Source organism: Sturnus vulgaris, chromosome 3, assembly GCF_052056855.1.
Source record: "Sturnus vulgaris isolate bStuVul1 chromosome 3, bStuVul1.hap1, whole genome shotgun sequence".
Classification (NCBI taxonomy): Eukaryota; Metazoa; Chordata; class Aves; order Passeriformes; family Sturnidae; genus Sturnus; species Sturnus vulgaris.
Window position 1 is genome coordinate 96,776,456 of NC_142245.1, and position 23,220 is coordinate 96,799,675.

Consider the following 23,220-nt stretch of genomic DNA (forward strand, 5'->3'; position numbering starts at 1 on the left):
AAAAGGTCTCTTCATTCATGTTCAAAAAGTTTTTGCTTGAGTCTGCAGTTCTTATCGTCACTAAGGCTTTCTTATTCCCACTGTATGTTGTATAACTTTAACAGCTTGTCTTTTCAGTACTGGTAATAGTGAGTGAATGAACTCGGATTTGATTCCACTCCTTTAGAGCTTTTCTTGTACAGTTGAAAGGCATTAAGGACCTTAGTTCTGCAGGTTCACCCATGCGGTTAAACTCCTAAAGCCAATCTTAGGAGCATTCTGCAGTAAGTCATGCTTTTCGTATATTTTCAGCTCCACATATATCTTGTTAATTAAGCACACACAGCTCCTTGCTGCCAGTCTTTAGCTCTTTGTAAGTATAATATGATTCTGTATAAACTCACAGGGCTGCTTTTGAATGCTGAACAACTGCATGTTATTGCAATGTATGTACAAATTCAGAGTTTTCCAATACACACAATGATTTGTAAAAGTGAAGAACTGAAGAATATTTGCACATAGCCCCGTGGCATTGCTTCATGTACAGGTGAAAACAACTGAGACTGTGCTCTGCCTGTGTTTCCAGGTGACCAGACACATTAGCTCTGACCTTGCATGGTGCCCTGCTTGAGCTGAAAGCATTGCTGAGAGAAAGCTTCCCTGAGCTTGTGGAGAGCGTTGTGCTAATGGAGTTAGAAGGATTTCAGATGAGCACTGGCTCATGTCCAGCTCATCAAAAGCACATACAGACCTCACTCACATCTGTCTGCACTTTGCTCTGTAGCCTTGTCCTTACTTTCCACATGAGATGATAACTGTTAACATCTATTACAGAATGTACACTGTGCTCTGTATGTGTGTAGGTTAAAATATACATTGACAAGAAAAAAGAAGCCAGTGAAGTGGAAAAAATGCCAAAGAGCACAAGGTTTTGAATTCTCAAAATCAGGTTTATCCATTTCTACAGGGGCCTAGAGAGTGAGCTATGGGAAGAATTGATACAATTAAAATGCTGATGGGAAGGTCAGAAGTTTGTGCAGCAGTAATGGGCAGAAGTGTAGGTTCTTAAGCACATATTAACTTGACCATGAATGAGTAAATGTTGGGAAACATTTAGTTAGAGCTATCATGTTTTATTTTGTACCTAAAATTTCAGTCTGCTTATGGAAATACAGCTCATCAGTTGATAGAAGTAACTTTGAAAAGTGATGTGTCTACATAAACAGTCTCCAATTATCTCTTGCTTTGACTACAGGTGTATAAAGCTGTTAATCCAAGTTGCCAGTATTGTAGGGACATGGTTTTGTCACAATTGATTGATTCTGAGCTATTTCCACAAAATGTATTATTAAGGAAAATACTTTTTTCATCTTTGAACCTGGACACCTGATCCTCCTCTCTTATTTTGCTTTCAATTTGTTTCTATTGGAGGGAAATGCTGTACCCAAATACAAAACATCTTTCATAGGTGCTTCTTAGAGTCAACTCATACTCCAATATGATTTTTTTTTATATTACAGACCAGAATGAGGAGTCTGATGCTCATGAAGGCTCAGTTCAGTATGACATAATGCAGCCACCTCACACTAACTTCATCAGGAGCTGACATTCTACAGATTTCCTATCTAGCTGAACATTGCAACTTAAACCATCTTTTTGCTTTTTTTCATATGATGTCGAGTATCTGCAAATACAGTGGCAGATGACCAGCATATCTCACCACTTCACTTAGTATTCATCTGTAAGTTCATCTGTTTTAAATTTAATCATTCTATTTGTTCACTTAAAGGCTGAAATTTCCCTACCCATGTTTTACCCTAAAACTAAGAAATGCTTACTTGCATGTATTCTGAAAATAGAATAATTGGTTGCTTGTATGAAACACAGAATTATTTGCAGATTTGTTCTTCCCCTCTCCTCTTTATATGTTTCTGCTCCTCTCATATACGCATGTTAAATTTGAACAAATTTACTTGAAGATCTTAAGTTAAAAATACTTTCTCTAGAGTCATAAGTAAAAAGGCAGCTGAGCAAAGGAGAGTCTTACAACTGATCCAACTAAGAAAAAGGCTTGACTTTTCACTTTATTTAATAGAAAAATTCTACATGGAAGAATTTCCTTCCTGTCATATGAAAAGCTTTCACTGGCGCTTACAATCATATGGCTTGTAAATCTGTATTAAACAAGATTGTTGCTACTTCTGGTGTTCACATAAGTTCCACTATTCTCCCCTTGCATATTCCCCATCTGCCAATTCTTACTGAAATCTGAGTTTCACAATGGTTTCCTGAAGGTTTATCAGCAAACATTTTGTTATGCCCAATATAATTCTACTTTTGCAAATAAAGGGGACTGTTGACTTTGATCCCCTTAATAGTTTGATAATGACTATGATGCAACTCTCTATGTGTTGTAAATGTAAATTGCTTATCTTCAGGGGAGTGTATGAATTAAAAAATTAAGGCCTCGGAATTTTTTTGTGAAGTTTAACTTAGTTGGGATTCTCTGCAAGGCCTTAGTAGCTAGCTGGGTAAGAACAGATTACCCAGACATTGTGGAATTTCTAGCATGGGAAGTAAAGAACAGGTTAGACAAGCACCTGTCAGGTTTAGCTTAGGAAGAAAAGATGACTGGTGGACGAAATAATGTTTTCATGGTCTCTTGTAGCTCTGCTTTTTAAAATCCCACTAATCATTTTAATCTACCCTTTTTCTAAATCTGCTGCACTGAAGTGTGAAAAATATCCTTTTAACTAAATGGCAAATTTGCCAGCTGAGCTTTCTTTTACCAAGAACATTCAGTAGTCCCACAAAGTGCCAAATCTGATTTCTAAGAATATGCAATGGCACTAGTCTGAAGTATGAAAGCTGAAACTGAGACCACTAAAGTATGGCTTCAGTAGTCAGATCAAAGCTTGATAGGAAAATCCTAGATAAATCTCTGAAACTCAATACATGTTTATGCCTGTAATAGTGTTATGACTTTATTTTTCAATTCATCTGGCCAAATATAAAATTAAAAGTGGAGTAAATTACTGACAACTGGAGCATTTACCTAATGTACATGTAACAGCCAAACTGCTTCACAGTTTTTAAAAACTCAGCTAAATCAGTCTGTATGTGAATAGCATCTACAGTGCATTAAGCAGAAGGAAACATAAGGCAATTGGAAGCTGCCAGATTCAAAATTTATGACCAAATTTCTCAAGAGCAAATATATGTAATTTTCCTGCCATTGATTATTATTCTTGCTTTATGTTCTTGCACATTTTGTCCTCATTACCCTACAGTTACATTTGGTCACATCAGGAGACTGCATAAACCATGAATCAAATCCTAGAAAGGCTAACAATGACAGCAGAACTCTGAGTGCAGGCATAAAGTAGAAGTGAGGTTTCAGTACCAATCTGGCTAAGATTTAGAAATTAAATCAAAACCAAGTTGAAGAAGTAGATCCTGCCTTGTATTTATAACTATACAAGAGGAGAAGGAGAATGGACATGGTGCCCATCTCCCAAAGCAGCAGACAAGGAAGTAATAAGGAATGGTTTGCTGTTTCCATTGTGACCATTTGGGTGACTATGATCATGGGACTAAAGACTGACAAATGGTGACTGTGATGAATTTCACTGTTGGAGTCTGTGCTCAAATCATGTGAAGAGACAAGCACCAGAATCTATGCTGGACATTGAAAAATTCTAGGGGAATTAAACTGATTTTCTTACTTTGCTTTTTCCATCCAGTTTTATGACTACTGAGTAATGGGATTTTAGTTAATAGCCTAATGTTAAGTTTTCTGCTTCTTTTTTTTTTTCCCAACAAATTTATGTGGAATGAAAAAAGAATTAAGCTGGATCTCTGGAACCACTACTGCTGCCAAGGGCTGCATTTAGTGTATCACACAATGAAGTGTTACTCACTTCTCTGTCTGAATTTCCTCTGTAAGAAGAAATATTGCCTGTCTATAAGACATGGCAAAAGCCATGTTGTTCATCTGGGTTCCTTCACATTGTAACTTATGTTAATGGCCATGTTGTCATATAATATTTTAACTGCTATTAGAAAGGCATAGCCTTATCAAGGGGAAATATTAAGCTGACCATGACAGGTCATGTTTTGCCTTTATTTTAAAGAATATAGTTTGTTGAGCTATTTTTGTTTTTTTTTTACTGTTGGCAACTGAGGCGAAAATTGCATAATGAACACTGTTGTCAGATTTTATAAATAGCAAATTATGCATAGATATCTTAGTATATAAGAAGCATGAAGGGGAACAAGATATTTCCTATATTTTTTTAATCTGTCATGTAGAAAAAGCAGCTTGAATTTAGGGCTTCATAAAACTGTTACCTGAGTTCTGAGTTTAATCATATCAGCTTCCATCTGGGAGTTGGATTCATTTAGTTCTTTGATTTCTTCATCTAACTGTTTAATTTCTTCATCATTTTCTATACCTGTGTGACATAAAAATAAAAGAGATGTTAAAATAATTAAGTTTTAAATCAGAGTTCAGTGAATTAATTATTTCCATATTTGAAAATCAATTTATTTCAAGCAAAAAAAGAAAAAGGAAGCATTCTTCAAACTTTTATTCTGCAGTTTAAAAGTAGAATTTTCTGTTACTTTTCCTTTAAAATTTGCAGTAATTCTCCAGTGACAGTATTGAAAATGCCTGGAGGATCAAAAGGACCTTTAACTTTATATACACTCATTTAACTTTATATTATAAGAAATGCACTCGCAGCAACAAATTTTGCTCCACTGTCATATGTAATTTATTTAAAGAGTGTCTTCACTTAGAGATCTTCTGAAGGAAAGTAAAAAATCTTAACATGGTAATCTCTTCATATTAAAGCATTATCAAGAGAACCTGTAACTAATTCAGATTTTCTTTCTTAACAAAGAGAAATTTTGTTGATGTACTGGGATATACTGTGATTCTGCAGTTGTTTTTAATGCTTGATGAAGGCTCAGACTGGCTGGGGAAGGGTTCAGAAGGGTATTATTAAATAATGATATATAGAGTAATTTGCAAAATGGAAGTGGTTTCTCTCATTTTGTGACATAAATATTAAAACCCACTGAATTTTAAAGGTATCTGCATTCCTACGAATTCAGACAGGAATAAACCATAACAGTTTAATTTTTTTATCCTTATAATTAATATAACAAAGCATAAAATAATTCTGGGAAGAGGCAGATCTGTTTTTTCTCAAGTCAAAGTGTGAACACCTAAAGCCAGAGAAACTGGTTTTCCCACTCTCATTCTTCTGCTGGTGTGAATCTTTCACACCTTTCCCCACAGTGCCTGACACTAATAGGAAAGATGTCATAGAATTACAGAATGGCTTGGGTTGGAAAGAACCTTAAAGATTATCTAATTTCAACTTCTCTGCCATGGGCTGGGACACCTTCCACTAGATCAGGTTTCTCAGAGTCCCATCCAGCCTGGCCTGAAACACTTCCAGGGATGAGGCATCCACAGCTCCTCCGGACAACCTGTTCCAGTGTCTCATCAGTCTCACAGTAAAGAGTATTTCCCTAACATTTAATCTAAACCTACTCTCTTGCAGTTTGAAGCCATTCTTCCTTGTCCTGTCACCACGAGCCCTTGTAAAAAGTCCCTCTCCATCTTTGTTGTAGGATCCCTTCAGGTACCAGAAGGCTGCAACTGGGTAACCTCTAAGCCATCTCTTTTCCAGGCTGAACAATCCCAAATCTCTCAGCCTTTCCTCACAGCAGAGGTGCTTCATCTCTCTGCTCTGATCATCTTTGTGGCCTCCTCTGGACTTGCTCCAACAGCTCCTTGTCCTTCCTGTGCTGGGGACCCCAGGGCAGGATGCAGCACTGCAGGTGGGCTCTCACCAGAGCAGAGCAGAGCAGAGGGGCAGAATCCCCTCCCCACACTGCCTTTGATCAGCCCAGGACACGTTTGGCTCTCCAGGCTGCAAGGGCACATGGTTGGGTCCTGTCCAGCCCCTCACACCCCCTGCATCCCCAAATCCTTCTCAGCAGGGCTGCTCTGGATCTGTGTTGGTGCCGGGGTATTTTCCCTGACCCATGTGCAGCACCTTGCACTTGGTTTTATTAAACCTCATGAGATTCCCATGGGCCACATCTCCAGCTTGTCCAGGTCTCTCTGGATGGCATCCTGTCCTTCAGGAGTGTCTCTGCACCACTCAGCTTGGTGTCATCTGCAAATCTGCTGAGGGTGCACCTGATCCCTTTGTCTATGTCATTAATTAAGATATTAAATGATATTGGTTCCAATATGGACCCCTAAGGGACAACACTTGTCACTGATGTCCATCAGGACTCTGAGCCATTGACCACTACTCTGGATGTGGCAATCCAACCAATTCCTTATTCACCTAACACTGCACCCAACAAATCCATCTCTCTCCAATTTGGAGAGAAGGATGTTGTGGGAGACCATGGCTGTGGCTTTACAGAAGTACAGGAAAGTGACATCTCTAGCTCATCTCTTGTCCCTTGACGCAGTCTTCCCATCATAGAATGCCACTGTGTTGCTCAGGCAGGCCATGTGTCCAAGTAGCCAAAATATCCACATATTAATCCTTCCTGGGCATGGCAAATACTTATAGTTTTCAATACTACCCAGGTTGTACAGAAAATAACATCCAGATATGGCACTCCCTAGTTAACAAGCTCTTAAACAAAGACAGCCACTGCTTTCTCCAGCTGTGCTGGCCATGTGGGCTGAGGTGCCTCCTGCACTGCATTCAAATGTTCTGTGGCTCTAAACACAGTTAACATCAACAGTTAAGAAGGCAAGCACTGTCACAGACTAAGTGACTACATAGTTTTCCAAGAAAACTCAGGACTTGGGCACCTCCCAAAAGAAGTCTTTATCACATTACTTGAACTGAAGCACCACATTTTTCTTTTACTGCACTTCAACTACCAGGGTACTATCCTGACTTTCATCCAAGGTACTTTCATCCTCTTCCCTGCAACTCGAAGTTCCCAGGAAGAATTGCAGATTACTGGAGCTGAAATGGCACAAAGCCATCTCCATCTGCCAGAGGTTATAGAGCCACAGGTCCAAATGAATTCAAGGGAACTCAGGAGGAGTTGACATTCTGGAAATAAACTCTTTTTCTCTTCTGAATCCTGTAACAATATAAGACTAACTATGGCCCTTTGATGAATGAAATGTGAACCAGAAAATGATAATGGTATATTCTACTTTGAAATATTTTAGAGTTTTAGATTTATATAGACATAATTCAATCTGATTGCTCTACTCCTGATTCAGGTTTCCAGAACACAAGACCTGGTTTCACTTCTACTGACAGTGAATTCACAAGTTATATAGAGTGGATTTATACATATAGGAAAAAAGGCAATAGAGTAGTGGTAACTTTAGTTTACATAGAATTAGTATTTAAGAGCATTATAATTAAAAATTTACCATTACTGGCCCGCTGCTTTATTGTTAGCATTTGCTCTCCAGACAGCTTTGCTTTCTTCATTGCTGAAGTAGCTCTGGGGCATCCTGATAAACTGTGAACAGTAAGGAGCTTGTTAATTTTGACAGGTCATTGCAAAGAAATCTGTAATCCAAACCTGTAATAAAAACAGTATCAGAGACATAGTTTATCTTCACTGCCTAGCACTGAAAGAGTGCACTAGTCTGAAAAAAAAGGACTTACCAGTAGTGATTTCATTGTTTTGTTTTTCTTCCAAATTTTTTTGCAGACAGCTAATATAAAAGTCAGATATACAGTTCAATTTTCTTAAGACAAAATACTTTTAATAAAACGTTTTATTTTAAAAGCAGTTATTGTGTAAATACTTGCACTTGAATTTACACGTCCCATGAATGTCCCTGCTCTGAACTTCCCTTTTTTGATTCAAATATTCAAACATGGAACTGAATGCTGAGAAGACATGAGCTACCTCTCACATCCAAATGACTAGCTCTTATAAACTGCTTTTCTTCGTGAATATCACCTACCGAGCTGGCTATATTGCCCTTTTCTAATTTTTCCTTGAAATGGCAGTAACTATGTGTTGGCTTTTTGTTGGAGCCCAAGGAAAGTCATTCCAATAAAAATGATCTTGTTTTAATGGGGGATATATATGTCTTATAATGCATATTTATTACATTTATGGATGTACATTCAGTTATCTCGTCTCTCTCACATTGCCAAAATATTAAGCTTTTTAATTACATTGTACAAAACAGTTTGATAACAAATGCAGTCTTAGCAGGCTTTATTGTAAAAATTAAAATACAGATCACACAGTGCTCAGTATTTAATAAATAATGGTACACTGAACTACCCCCTTTTTCCAAAATTACATCTTTTATGTAGTTGTACTACTGCAGATAAGAGAAAATATATATTCAATCTAATTTAATGATGCAAAACTATAATCTTATTCTGAGGAAGCTTTAGCTGTAGTGAAGGCAATTTGGAAGCTTGCTAAACAATTTCCTGTTGCCTTAACATTTCAGTTTGCATAGCCATGCAAACTGAATAATGTTATGTGCTTTTCATTGCATACATGAACATTTATATTTCGTCTCCAGATCTAAAGGAAAATGGTTTTTTTACAATTTTTAATTGTGCAAATCAGATTCAAATCTAATACACAAGTAATCATTCTGTAATATGGAAGAAAGTGGTGTCTTTGATTAAAAGCATTTTTTAAGTAAAGATGCAACTTCCTTCTACATAAAGTCCTCTAATTTAGGTATAGTGTTTGATTATTAAAAACGTTTCTCTGAAAAGCCTGGGCTACTATTATCAAATGCAGTCATGCAAAAAAAGATTGCTCTTGGAAAAATATATTAAAGAAATATTTTCCCAGCAAAAGAATTTGTGTTCAACATTTTATACAGCTTTTTGACTAAGAAGATGTACAATAAAATAATTATTTATTTACTTTGATACGAGTCATATCAAGAAATAGCATGACCTAGTAGCTTTTGGCTGTAGCATAATTGATAGGATGCCAAATTACTACTCCAAGGTCTGCTATGGACTCAGTGTGTGACTGTAAAAAACTGTCCTCTTGAAGTGTCAAAGGGAGCCTTGAAGATGATTAAGGAGGAGAGGATTTGGCATTTTGGGAAAAAATGTTGGCACAGAGAAAAAAATGGGATAACAGTATGTGCAAAGTTTCTGCATCATTTAACTGACTTCGTTTTTGTAACCTTTCAGTTGATTTAATGAATTTTCTTATATTTTATTCACACTCTTTCTTTCAGAAGAAGTTAGCATCATAGAGCATTATAACAATTGCATTCGTTTACTTCTTCTATAGCCTTTTCCTCTCTAGAAGTCTTGACTGATGAAATAAAATCAACCCTCAAATAGTCTATAGGTACAGCACTCAAACAGACCAACAAGAAACCTGGATGTTAGAACAGCACACCTGAGAGCAGAGAAAAATAATCAAACAAATCAAATTTGTTCAGAATCACTGTGTGATTCAGTGTGCCTAAATATGAATTTTATTGCCAAGGACCCAATTTTAGTCCCAGATCATGATTCTATACACCGAGTTTTCAGGACTGTCTAAACCTGTAGATATCTTCTCAGCTAGTCTGGAAGGTTCTCTCCACTGGTGTGCCCAGGGTGCTCCAAGGTGCGCTGTCACCCCAAGGCCCCAGGTACAAGGTTCTATATGTGCAATACTAACTTTCCTTCTCCACAGAGTAGGGTGGTCACATTCTAGCTGCCAAACAGCAACTGTCCATGGCCCATCACCACTGGAGAGAGAAGTATTGCTGGGATAGGCAGTATGGAGCACCTATAGCTTGGCTGCAGTTCAGGCACAGTGGCACCAGATGCCTTCTGCCTATACTGAACCACAAAGATCTGGGTTCTGTGCTCCATCCTTCCTGCTGGAACTGTTGGAGAGTCATTCTGCATGGATTATCTACCTTTTCTGGAGGCACTCAGATGAATCATGAGTTAGTGAGAGGAAAAACAAAGGGCTGCCTATTTTTTGGGCATACTAGTGAGGATGCAGAAGGCTTCCACATTCCACAACCAGACTAGTTTTGTTCTAACCCGCTGGCAATCTAATACAATATGTACAGACAGAGGAGGGCCTTGACCAAAACGTTTCTTTTGCAATGCATCTGCATGCCTAATTCCACAAGCTTCCTCTTTTGCTTCCCCAATCCTTACATTCACAGCTTTAACTTATGCATCATGCACCTCTACCTGTAGCTTGTGTCCTTAGAAGAGGCCATGAATGAACAGATGGTCCTAAATTTACCAGTGGCTTTATAACAACTTAAGAAAGCATTCAAAACTCCCAAAGGTATCCTGCTTATCACAGAGGAAGATGCCAAAGCCAGACCATGCCATTGCCTTCCTCTGTAGATAGATCTTTTCTGACAAATCTGTCTCTTCATATATTGTATATTGTATTGTAAGCAGATGAGCTCACTTTCCTGAGCCATGCACTTTCAGTTTCAGTGAAGCAGACACCAAGTTAGTAACCTAAATTAAGAGTATTGACTTTTACTACAGTTTGTTTAACTTGTCTAAATTCTTCAAAAATTAGTCAAAGATACCAATGTGCATCCCTTTTGCTTTGCTCTGTTCTTAATTAAGTTACCTAAAACTGTTTTAAGTCATTGAAAAGTAAATTAGGACTTTTAGAATAAGTTTCTACTCTGCAAGGGCATTCTACCTCTTCTATTTTATCTTACTGACTAAGTTTACTTCTACAGAAGGCAACCACTCTTTGAACTGAGAACAGCCAAAAGAACTCAGGATATATGGGAAAAACAAGGTCAAGTCAGTGTTGCACCAAAAGTGGGCTGTTGTACAAAGGCTGAACCCTACAGAGGCGTAAAGTTAACCAAAAAGCTTGAATTGACATCCCAGTGAGACTGAGAGTTGCTTGAGATTTCTAGAAGACTGGGGGCTAGGAGACAGAGGATGGAAGGAGATAGGAGTACATCTGATTTAATTTTTCCTGTGACTGGCAAACAAAAGAATACAAGTGAAAGCTATTTCAGTGCTTTAGGAATTATGAAATACATGCTTTAAATATCTCAAAAAAGACTATGATAAATATCTAGGTAGTAGTTTTATTAGGGATAATATTATCCTCACATTAAGTATGCTATTAAGCTGTATCAGGGGAGGTTAAGGCTGGGTATTAGGAAAAGGTTCTTCACCCAGAGGATGGTTGGGCACTAGAACAGGCTCCCCAGGGAAGTGATCACAGCCTTATGAAGTTCGAGAAGTGTTTAGACAATACTCTCAGGCACCTGTGTGGTTCTTGGGTCTGGACTTCAATGATCCTTGTGAGTCCCTTCCAACTGAGGATATTCTATTATTAAGTCTGAAGCCTGTACAGTTGATGTTTGTCATAGGTTTTCAAACTTACACTGACTTTTATACAATTCTGCAGCTTATTCATTCCAGCAAAGAATTAGTAAAATTAATCCCAGTTATCTCACTTGTTCCTGCTATTATTCTCATACAAGAATCATAAGAACATATAAACACAGTTGAGTATTCTTTCCACAAAAGAATGAGCCAGGCTTTCTAAAAACATTGCTGGGGTACTGCTATAATAAAGTCAGTATAAATGTACTAAACTGTGAATTATCTCTTTCAGACTCTAGATGCCACAAGGCTTGAAGCCACAACATTTTGATGGGGCTGTGAGAATCATCAGCAACCAACTCCTGACTCCCTCTGAGTTTTTGATTCACCAAGAGCTGTGAATCTCTGCTGTGTCAACAACCAGATGACCATCAGTACCTTAATTTGTTGGGATGCAATGTGTCTTGGCTCTTGATAAATTTCTACTGTTGGGCTTAACCTCTAGTTACATTAGGCACATCATCCTAGAAACCACCCTCTGCCATAACTTACAAAATACTATAAAGATTATATGGTGATTGTATCTATTAGAGTTGAACATGAGGTGAAGAATGAATTTTCTTTCTGGTTTAGCACTGTGGTTAACTTACTGCAACCAGTGTCTCGCCATATATTCCAGTGGATTTGGAAATAGGGTGACATTTGTTCAAAAATAAAATGAAAATTAGTGAGGGACAAAAGTTTTAAAGGGTTTTTTAGGTAGTGTTCAGGGCACATTTACCAAAAGATTTAGTTTAAAAATAAGTAATTGTGGGCTAAAATCCTGAACTATTTCAAGAATGTAATTGCACTGTCTTCAGGGATGCAAACAACAGAGGCCACCAGAGATCATTGATCAAGTGGAGCAATTGTCTGGGTGACCGATTTTAGTTATCTGGTTTCCAGCTGTGTGTTAAATATATTTTTTCCTCAGTAGACAGATTCAGTTTAGTCCCTCTTGAAGCTGGAGGATTTGCACTTGGCTTGTCAAGTGAAGAAAACATTTTCCAAACAGAGAAGTAGGTATTTGGGAAAGGATGAGATAAAGGTCAAATAAACCACAACTTTTATATTTGGTATGTCGACTGTTGAAGTTTACAAAGAAAGAAAAAACAGGGTGTAAAGAAACCAGAGCCTCAACCTGGAGTACCCAGAAAGCATCCTGAGGACAAACTTTACAAACTCTGCAAGATGTTTATAGATTCACTACCACACTGATTTTTCAAAAAATAAATGAAACACTTCTCCTGTTTATTAAAAATAGCATTGTCTCTAGACTAGAGGAAGAAACAAGACACTTTCAAGGGACTTTTTTAACTAAAGACATATTCTAAAAAAAGCCTCAGATGTAAATCCTTTTGAAATTCAGGGAAATACAGATCACAGTGAGAATGACTATTTTATTTTGTTAATGGCTGAAACCTTACTTTTACAACTAAGCTCTTCAACTATTTGCTAATGTTTGAAGTTCAAGTGAAGAGATCAAACTCAGTGATCAAAGTAGCCCATTCCTTGGTTTAATATTAAACCCATGAACCACTCTTTTTTTTTCTATGTTGAGGGGTATCAGCTTTAGTGACTTCCTTATTCTCATGAGTAAATTCTGCCACACACCTTAAAGGATGAAATACTCTATGCACAACTCCAGCAGAGATAAAAGGAGCCCTCCCTAAACCAGCACTCATTTTTATTTACATTCAAGGGTGATTGGCTTTTTCCCAGGTTCCTACTGAGATGTGAAGCAAAGGGTATCCAGGAGAGAGGTTCTGCAAACAAGGTAGCTTTATTTTCATGGAGATTGCTGTGACTCACAGAGGAATCTCTTCTCCCCAGACAACCCCAGCTGCCTTTGTGTGGTGTTGGGTGTCAGAAAAAAATCATCTATTCAGCTCAGTTTCAGAATTCTTCACTGGAAAAAAAAAAGATTTTTATTAATGTGGCCCTTTGTAGGTCTTGTTTCCAGGATAAAGCTTTTTGTTTGGTGGGTTGGTTGGTTGGTTAGTTGGTTGGGATTTTTTGTGGGTTTTTTTGTTTTGTCTTGGGTTTTTTTGAATGTGTTTCCAACTCACACCCGAATGCTTGCTGTGAAAAACTTCAGTTTTGAATTGGGAGGGAAATTTAAGTTAAAATTACAAAAAGCTTGGTGTAATTTGGAAAGTGACAGTTCCTAATTAAAGTTGTTTTCCAAAGGTGCTGAGGAAAGTAGTTGAAATTTTATTCTGTTTTGATAAATCTTTGCTTCAGAAATCAGAAAAATCAATCCACTACCCAAATCACGATAAAAAACATATAGCCATTATGATTAAAACAAAATGTAACCTTTTCAAAATAATTTTAATAATATCTGATAATTGTTTCAGAAAAACTTTCTGGAAAAAACTATGTTCTTATTTTAGCTGGAGGAGGGTTGAATTAGCAGTAGAATCTGGTGAGTCAGGCACCAAACGGACATCAAGAGAGAGTGAATGGCCACCCAGAAGAAGAGAAGGAATTTGTTTTTTTTTACTGGAGATATAAAAGGTAAGATAGCATTGTAGCTTAATTATGCCTATCCCTCATAACAAAAGAACAAAGCAGGCATCAGGTAAGAAAAACAAAAATAGGAATTATCCAGAATTGTTAACATGGCAAAGCTGAGCGAAAAGGCCGAAAGAGCAGACTCAGTTTGAAAGGAATCCCCCTGGGGCATAAATATACACCAGAAAAGGGATTAATGAATCTTGAAATGCTGGAACTGTAAGAGCACTGCCAGAATTGCCTTTCAGCTGGGCACAGTAGTCCCTTGGCAAATTTACATCATATTTAGTTAACTGAAGCTTCTTAGTCAGCAAAGAGGCTTTGTGGGTGGGCTTCTCACATGTGTTAATGAGCTTCGACCTGTATCATCCCTGAAGAGGGAAAGAGGTTTGGCTCTTGCCCAATGAACAACAACTGTTCGAAAATCTCTCATTTATTCTTTGGTGAGTGAGTACCCACTGCAGCACACTACATGACTTACAGGTGGCCCCAGCACTAAGCCATGCACTTAATGGGTCACAACTGAGTGCCCCAGGAACTAGGGGCTGGGTTCTGCAAAGTTTATCAGCCTCTCTCCTGCCTGGTGACTGCCCACAATAGGACAGATGACATGAAGACCAGTGGATTTACTTGGCTGTTGAATAGGAAGAAAGGTTGAGACTTCCCTGTGTATAAATAGGTAAGGTGTATGTTTAGCTACACACCTCTGATTAGTGCTCTTAGGTGACTGAAAATTTCAAGTGATCTATTTAGTGACCAAGTACAGCTCACTTTGGCACTTAAAATGAAGCACAAGTTCTCTAAACACTTTGTACAGACAGCAATGAGAAAAATGTATTTCAAGAGGAAAAATCATCTCTCCTGAAATCTAAAAAGTCATCCTGTATTCTCTGCTTTTTTATGAGCTATGTCTGGAATGAGGACAAGCAGTCTTACAACCAGACAGCTTCTGATAAGTGCCTGAAATCAAAGAGGTGTCACATTGCAAACACCTGTACAATTACTGTCTGCTGTAATTTGTCAGGTCTGCTAAGCAAAATGATTTTTCTTGTTTCTATTGTGCAGTCTGCTTTTTTAAAATATGGATTTCATATTATTTTCTCTGTGACTTTCCCAAGGTAAGTAAACCTCTTAAGTCCTTTTCGATTATCTTACTATCAAGAGCCTTCCAGTTTAACAAATGGTACATTTGATTGAAATGCTATTCCATCCTTCTTCCAGCTCGTAATGAAAAGAGCTGGCAGAATTATCTGCAAAGGGCCTAAATCTTTGAACAACCAGGTTCTGCATTTAGTCACTTCTAACTTTTGCCAAATTTTAACTGACCTGACTGAAATCTTCAGTGGTAACTGTCCAGCCAGGCTCATTTTTTTCCCTAAATGTCATAGGAAAAATATTTCTATTTCTCAAAATATACTTCTTTACCTCTCTTCTGTCCATATGCATTGTTTTGTCCCCACTGAGGAGAACAAAAAAGTCCAAATAATTCCATTAATAACTACCTGACCGTGAATTGGAACAAGAAATGACATTTCATGGGGTGTTGCTCTGAGTTTAGAGATGCATTCTGCTGTCCTCATGAAAACAGAAGTAGACTGGGCAGAGCTATAAGCCTGTCAAGACTGTTCTTTGGACATGCTAAGTGGGTATGAGTTAGTGTTTAGTGCCAGACCCTCCATGTACTTTGCGTGTATAAGTGGGAGCCTTCCCTGCCACCAGCCCTGTTCAGGGCTGCAGGGCCTGGAGCAGAAGAACGCTTGCTGGAAGCATTGCCTGAGATTGCCTGTGCTGTTCTGCCAGTGCACCAACTACTGCAAGTGCTGGGGACTGAGGAGCTCAGAAGTAAGAAGACTGAACAGGAGTCACAGGGACTGAGAGGGGAAAAGGGCCAGAGCACTACAGTAGGAGAGAAGGAGGATGAGAAGAGGAAGGTGTTGAAAAGTGGTTTAGGAAGATCCTTTTCCTCTAAGGTCAACGCAAAATTACTAAGTGAAAAAATCCTTTGCACTGCAGGACTCACATATTTTATTTTTTTAATGTATATTATTATTATTACATTTAATTGCCACATTTCTTTCCTTGTCTTCTTGGAAATGTCAATGCACTTCCATGCCTGTCATTTTTTAGTGATGACATCATGATGATGATTATCATTGTCAGTTGTGGCTACTGTTAAATGCAGTGAATTTGGTTAGTTCTTTTATACTCTTAATGATGTATGGTGCTCTCCTGCTGAATTGCAATGTAGAGCTTGTAGGAAAAACTAAGAAATGGGAAACAGCAAAATAAATCAATGGCAGGGAGGGGACAGGCAGATTAAGACCAAATGAACAGACACCCTAAACATCTTTAAAGGCCTACCAGAGAAAAAGTAAAACCATGAGAACTAAGAGTAAATTAATTTTGACACAAATGCGGCACTCTGTCAACTTACTGTAGCAACAAATAAAAACATAGACAAGAGTTGACCTGACAAGAGACCTGGCTAGAAATAGAGCAATCAAATACTTTAATGCATTGCATATTAAAAGCTTCTTACAAATCTGGAGTTTGACAGTATTTATGTTTCATAAATAGAAAAAATAATAGATTTCTCTCTGGCAAAGTTTTTACCATTTTCAGTGTACAGCACAAGGAACACCTTTCAAAAGATATTGCTGGACACAAACTCCTGACAAATAGGGTATTTTGGAAGTTTAGAGCACCTTGAGAATTCAGCTGGCAGTTTGGATCCTTTGTGTTTTAAGCTTGCAACTGGCTTACCTGCAAGCTTCTGGGTCTTCTCAAAACCAAAAGAGAAGTGGACCAGAGATGGAAAAGTTGGCAAATACCCACCAGGAATGACAAGGCTGTTGTTAGGGGATGCAGAGATGAAGCTAGAATAGCAAAAGCTCAGCTCAAATTGAAACCGGTCAGAAATGTAAGAAACTCCAAGAAATGGTTCTTTAGGTATGTAGAGAGCAAGTGGAAAGAGAGCAAAAGGAAAATATTGGCTCACTGTTATATGGGAAAGGTGAATTAGTCACCAGCAATGCAGAAAAGGCAGCAGTTCTTGATACTTCCCTCACATCTCTCTTTACCAACACTGTTGGGCCCCAGGCTTTGGGACCAAAATTCCAGGTTGATGCAAACACAGACTGACCATTGCTGATAGAAGAGCTGCAAGTGAACTGTTACAGGAGCTTGGCACTACAAATCCATGGGCCCTGACATTGCCCACCCGAGGGTGTGAAGCATGCTGGCCAATGTTGTTGCAAACCTCTTCATAATCTTTGAGAAGTTGTGGAGATCAGGGAATAGATATCCCAGCAAACTGGGAGATAAAAAGAGAGATAGTGACAACCTCACCGACAAGATGGGCTTAAAGGAAGATCTACAGGCTCTTTAGCCTTATTTCATTCTCTGGGAAAGTTATGGAATGAATCCTCCTGGGGACTGTCATAAGTCAGATGAAGCACATGATTGTGAAAAGCCAGCACAGATTCACCAAGGGCTTGACAAACCTGCAAAAGCAAATTTACTCTTTGTGACAAAATAACCTGCTTGGTTGATGGTGGGGGCTACCCGTGGACATTGTCTATCTGGACTTCTCCAAGGCTTTTGATACAGTTTCCCATGGCCTCGTCCTAGAGAAACCTGTTGTGGTCCGGACAAGTGGTCTGTGTAGTGGGTGGGAAACTGGCTGAGAGGCTGCACAAGGGTGCTGGTAAACAGCTCCTTTTCAAACTGGCAACTTGCCACAAGTGGGGTCTCACATGGATCCATACTGGGCCCAACCCTGTTTACAATCTTCATTAGTGATCTGAACAATGGGATCAAGTGTATCCTGATGAAGTTTGACAATGATACCAAACTGAGTAGGGAAGTGAACTCTTTGGAAGGGAAAGTTGCACTGCAGGAAGACCTGGATAGGCTAGGAGAGTGGGCTGACAAGAACCTTATGAAGTTCAACCAAGACAACTATCAGATCTTGCACCTGGGAAAGTATTCAAGAGTGCAGCACAGGCTGGGACCTACCTGTCTGTGGAGCAGCTCTGTGGAAAGGGACCTGTGTGTCCTGGGGATACAGGCTCAGTGTGAGTGAGTGGTGCTGCTGGGGCACAGAGAGCCAGCAGGCGCTGGGCTGCATCAACAAGGGATCACCACAGAGACACAGAAGTCACTGTGCCACTCAGTGCTTGTCAGGACACACCTGGAACACGGTGCTCAGTTTAGGCTCATACTATGCAAAAGGATGTGGACAGGCTGGAGAGCCATTGCTGACCTAATGATAAGTATTTTTATGGTTTTAAATGCTGAAGTTGAGAAATGCTGCTGTTAAGACAGGATGTGACTTCAGGCAAATATTGAAAGCTCTACAAAATTTTCAGAGAAAATTTGCAGCCACTAGCCTGTGTTTTGTAAAGCATCTGTATTACAGAGCTACTGCCTCTTTGGAGGCACCTACCCCAGATAAATCCTGGGGTGAGATGCTGTTCTATGGTCCTCAGCACCAGGAGGTTTGACTGTAAGTGGTATTTCCAAATCTTCCCTTCAGAAGCTGAGGATGATCAAAGAGGATTCTTATGCAGTATCTATTTCTAGTAAAGCATAATGAGAAAAAGGATCTGCATATGAAAAATCTACATCTCCAACCTTCTTCCCTCACATTTGTCATCTCCTAAATGCTTTGAGTATTTGAGAACTTAGAGTTCCTCTGAGGATCCATGTGAGTATAAATATCAGCCAGCTTCTAGAAAGCAGCTGCAGAGGGCAGCTCCTACCTTGAGGTGGTTTTTTTTGTTTGTTTTTTGGGGGTTTTTTTTGTTTGTTTTTTGTTTGTTTTGGTTTTTTGTCTTTTCCTCTTTTCATAATCTGTCTGTTCCCATGCTTAGCAATGCAGTTATGCAACTCAGAGCTATGACGACTACAGAATTTTTGGAGGAAACAACACTGGCAGTACTCCTTCACCTCAGGACATGCATATGAGGTAATGGCTGAACTGACTGAACTTCCTGTGGGCTTTCTGACAGCCTTACCATTAACTAAACCTTCCTATGCATAAAGTGGATAGTCCATAACAAGTGTCATGTGTATTCATCTCCCATAACCACTTGATAATTTCTACATACATTCCTGCAGAAGGGAAAAGGCAGTGAATGATGCCCATTGCTTCCCCCAGCACATCTAGACATTTTGCAAACACAGTGGCATGCCCTTCCTGCTCAAATACAAATCCTGTTCTACAAATTTTTTGATGGATCTTGGAGTCCTACTGTCCACAGCAAGTATACAGGTTCACTAAAGAAAAATCACCCTTCTCTATGCTTTCATCTCTATTTAGCATTAGCTTGTTAATGGGGAAAATAACTTGATCATCTCTTGTGTATGTATTGTATATTACAGCTCTACTAACATGTTTTTGTACTGGCTTTGTCTGGAATAGAGTTCATTATCTTCAGAGTAGTTGGTATAAGACTGTGTTTTTGATTTGTGCTGGAAACAACATGGATAATTCAGGGATGTTTTCCTTACTGCTTGGGAGTACTCACACAGAGTCAAGGCCTTTTCTGCTTCTCACACCACCTCATCATTGATGGGGCTGGGGGTGCACAGGTTGGGAGCTGGGTGGGGACGCAGGTAGGACAGCTGATCCCAACTGACCCCAGGGATATCCTACAACATGTGGTGTCGTGCTCAGTATACAGAGTTAAGGCAAGAAGAAGGAGGAAAGGGGGGACATTTGGAGTGATGGTGTTTGTCTTCCCAAAACACCATTACTTGAGCCCTAGTCTCCTGTAGATGGCTGAGCACCTGACTGCCCATGGGAAACAGTGAATTAATTCCTTGTTTTGCTTTGCTTGTGAATGTGGCTTTTTCTTTACCTATTAATCTCCACCCACGAGTTTTCACACTTTCACACTTCAGATTCTCTCCCCCATCCTGCTGGAAGTAAGCAAGCAACTCTGTGGGGCTGAGGTCCTGACTGGGGTTAAACCACAACAGTTTTCCTTAAAAGCTACATTAATGTGTTTGAAATGGGTGAACACTGATGTAAATAAAAGTGAACTGAACATGGGAGCAAGAACACAGTTTTAGACCTGAAAAGGCATTTCTGCAGGTGATTTCCACTGAAGTCAGCACAAGCTGACTCCTTCTCTGTGCTAAGGAGCAAGGTTGCTAAATCCAAATATATTGTGAGAAAGTCTCCACTGATTACAGCACTAGAAATGATGCCATCCATAAAAATCTTCTTAAATCAAATATGGGGATGTAAGAGTCTGTTCAAGAACAAAACTGCAAAGCTACAGTATAATAAGCAATTTACATTTCATTATAACCGATTTAATTTATCTATCTACTGATTCCATGCTTACATGCCTTCCAATTCATTTTCATATTGCTGATAGGTCACCTAATTTCACACTGGCCTCTCTTCCAAGCAGAGGCTCCTTTTGGAAGTGTAGCACACTTAATCCTATGCTTCATGTCCCTCCTGATAACTCTCTGTTTCCATTCTTTCCTAATGCAAACTCCTTGACAAAATAAAGCTATTCACAGAAATTTCTGTGAATAGGCAACAAAATGTTAGAAACCAGAAACTTTTGTTAACCATAGGGTAGGATTTAAAATTTATGACTTTTTCTTTGGCTACTTAATTCTACTGCATAAGTGTGAATGTAGGAATATGTATGTATTTAAATTCCAGACCAGCTGGAGAAGGTTTTTATTGATTTACCAGCCCTTGTGGATCATTTCCAGTGTCCACTGATACCAAAGCAATAACATCATGTGTACAATGTCAACAGCAGCTCTAAGAAATCTCTACCTGAAAAACATCTTTCCTAATATATAGTTGACAAATTCTACAGCTGGCATCATTTTCACAAGCCAGTTTGCTGTTCATTTCCAGAGCATTACAGCTGTTTAATAACAGCATATTAACAGCTATCTACAAATGGCAAAATATAAAAATCTCAGAGAAGACATAAAGGACAACTATACATGCAATGAATGTATATATATGCATAGAGAAGTCTACTGATAGAAGAGTATTTCCACTGGGGAGGAAAAGAAATCCTAACAGGAGAGCAGCAAGAATGGAGATATTAACTACTCCTTCCTGAGGAGCTTTTACTGGCTCCGTTAAAGGCCACAGCCCTGCTTTCCCCCCATGCATACTGAAACCAGCTCTACCTACAAAAAAATTTCCATAAATCTATTCTCACTGGGTAACTGGCATAGCATTGCTTCTCTTCAGAAGGTGAGAATTTGAGATTTGTAGAAGATGAGACCACAGTCTGTTAGAATGGATACACCTAAAGTGAGGGAATATTTCATCCTGATGTAAGAAGATGGAGAGTCTGTGATTTGGGTGGGATTGAGCTCCAGATTAAACATCTGGGTTTAAACATCTGCATGGAAACTATGTGTCAAAGCTGATGTGGAGCTCTGGGGCCTGTTCATTTAGCAAGACCAGCACTCCTGTAGATTCCCTGCCAGGCACATGCAGCTCTTAGTTGTCATAATCAAAGAATGGAGTGTCTCACAAGTCTTCAGACATTTTGGCCAATCCAGTATGGCAATACTGCATGCCCCAAGAACACTTCAAATGACATAAAATACCCATGTGTAGGCAGGGGAAACCACTCCCTCTTGACACACTCAGTGACATTTATGGTACAAATGATTAAAGGCCGGTGTCTACCTCGCTGAAGTGGTCAACTCTCCAGGATCCATTGATGCTGGAAGTGGAGTAAATGCTTCCTACATCTTGTACAAGCAGATTTTTAAGATAGGTGAACTGTTCTGCTGTTCAATCCTATATGCAGGGTTTGATTCAGTCGTCCATATACAGGCATGAAATGCTATTATGAGAAGATGCATCACTAAGGCTGATAAATATTACACTGGACCTACCTTTCTGAACAGCAGCTGGAGGCCATATAAGTAACCCAAAGGCATCTAAAATGGCTCCATGTGCTTCTCTTTGTGTGACCAAATGAACCAACCATTTTTAACAGCCTTAATACTTCTACAAGAACTAAGAATATTTTTAAAATAATATGGCTTTTTATTAATATTACCACTGCTTATGGAAGCTTCAAGTAGTTGTTCAGTTTGCTCCCAACTTAGAATACTGGCCCTTTGTTACATGAAGACAATTAAGTAGGATCAATCTACTTCATCAGTCTTTTAAAGCAACCTTTCATCCTGTGGTACTCTCCTCTAACAATGGACCTTTTTGCCCCAAAACTGATCTTACAAGGTAAGCCATTTACAAGTCTCTGTTTCTACTTAAGATGGTGGTACCAAAAAACCACACATGGCTGCTCTGTAACTAAATGTCAGATTACTCTATTAGGATTTTTTTCATTAAGGCATTCTTTAAAAAAAAATCTCTAGCCACAATTTGCCCTTTAAATTGTTAAACTTAGTACATTTCTTTTAGGCGTTAATTATTCTTGTTGCAAGAATTTTCTCCTTGAAACCATAAGTACTAGGTGAATACTCCTTGCAAGCAATCTCCCAGTAATTATATTGTACCTTTCAACTAAAGGTAAAATAACTTCAAAATTTTAATGACAGATCTCTCTGAGTTAAATAAATGTTACACCATTATGAAGAAAGTCAAACTGAAATACGAACACTAATACTAATATTTTACTGAAATTCAGAAACCTAAACCCACATGTGGTATCTGCATAAAAGGTCAGTTTTGCATCTCCTACTTCCTAAAGCCTCTGGGAGCTGCAGACTGTATAATACATTTGGCTACTAAGGCAACACCTCAGGTCATGGACCAGAATCCCTTCATGATAGATACCATAAAACACTTAGTACAAAAACAACTTTGAGCCTAATCAATAAATAGGAACTATTGTGCAAAGTCTTGAGAGGTTGAAGTAAGGATAAGGCTTCTGAGTGAAGCTGTAAAGGATTGTCAAAGAAAGAATCAAAGGAAATAGTTACAGGCAAGAGAAGGAAGAAGTACACTTTTCACCTCTGTATCTACAACTGACTACAGAACAAGATCAAATTGGTTTAGCTAACAAAAGGGTACAGAAGTTCAACTGAGGTCTGCCTGGAGAGGGTGACAAATTAGGGACATCAACTTGACGTATTTGAAGTAACAGAGTTCTATATTAGTGATTATATAATAAGAAATTTGCTCTGGCATTATAGTCATTTTCAGGCCTAGATTTCCAGCCAGAGCCCAAAAAAATCCTTGTTTCTTCATAATCTAATATCTAAAATGGCAGCAAGTTTTATCCCTAACAGACTGGCCACTTTCTCCTCCTTTTACAATCTATGAAAATGTTATCATTGAAGCTCTGGTATTTTTGCCAAGTTTATGAAAAATCAAGCTTTGTATTTA

General features: G+C 38.7%; 1 protein-coding gene across 14 annotated transcripts in view; it reads right to left on the bottom strand.

Moving 5' to 3' along the window:
- The window catches only part of MYT1L (myelin transcription factor 1 like), a 310,510-nt gene that overhangs the window by 3,356 nt on the left and 283,934 nt on the right, over nt 1–23,220 (bottom strand). For 9 of the 14 annotated variants that reach the window (XM_088162362.1, XM_088162369.1, XM_088162363.1 and 6 more), the window contains 2 exons: nt 7,415–7,506; nt 4,324–4,433 (listed from right to left, as the gene is read on the bottom strand). In XM_088162362.1, coding sequence (XP_088018488.1) covers nt 4,324–4,433; nt 7,415–7,506 — 202 coding nt within the window. The remainder of the gene's footprint in view (nt 1–4,323; nt 4,434–7,414; nt 7,507–23,220) is intronic. The other 5 variants (XM_014869547.2, XM_014869546.2, XM_088162370.1 and 2 more) reach the window with 1 other exon arrangement.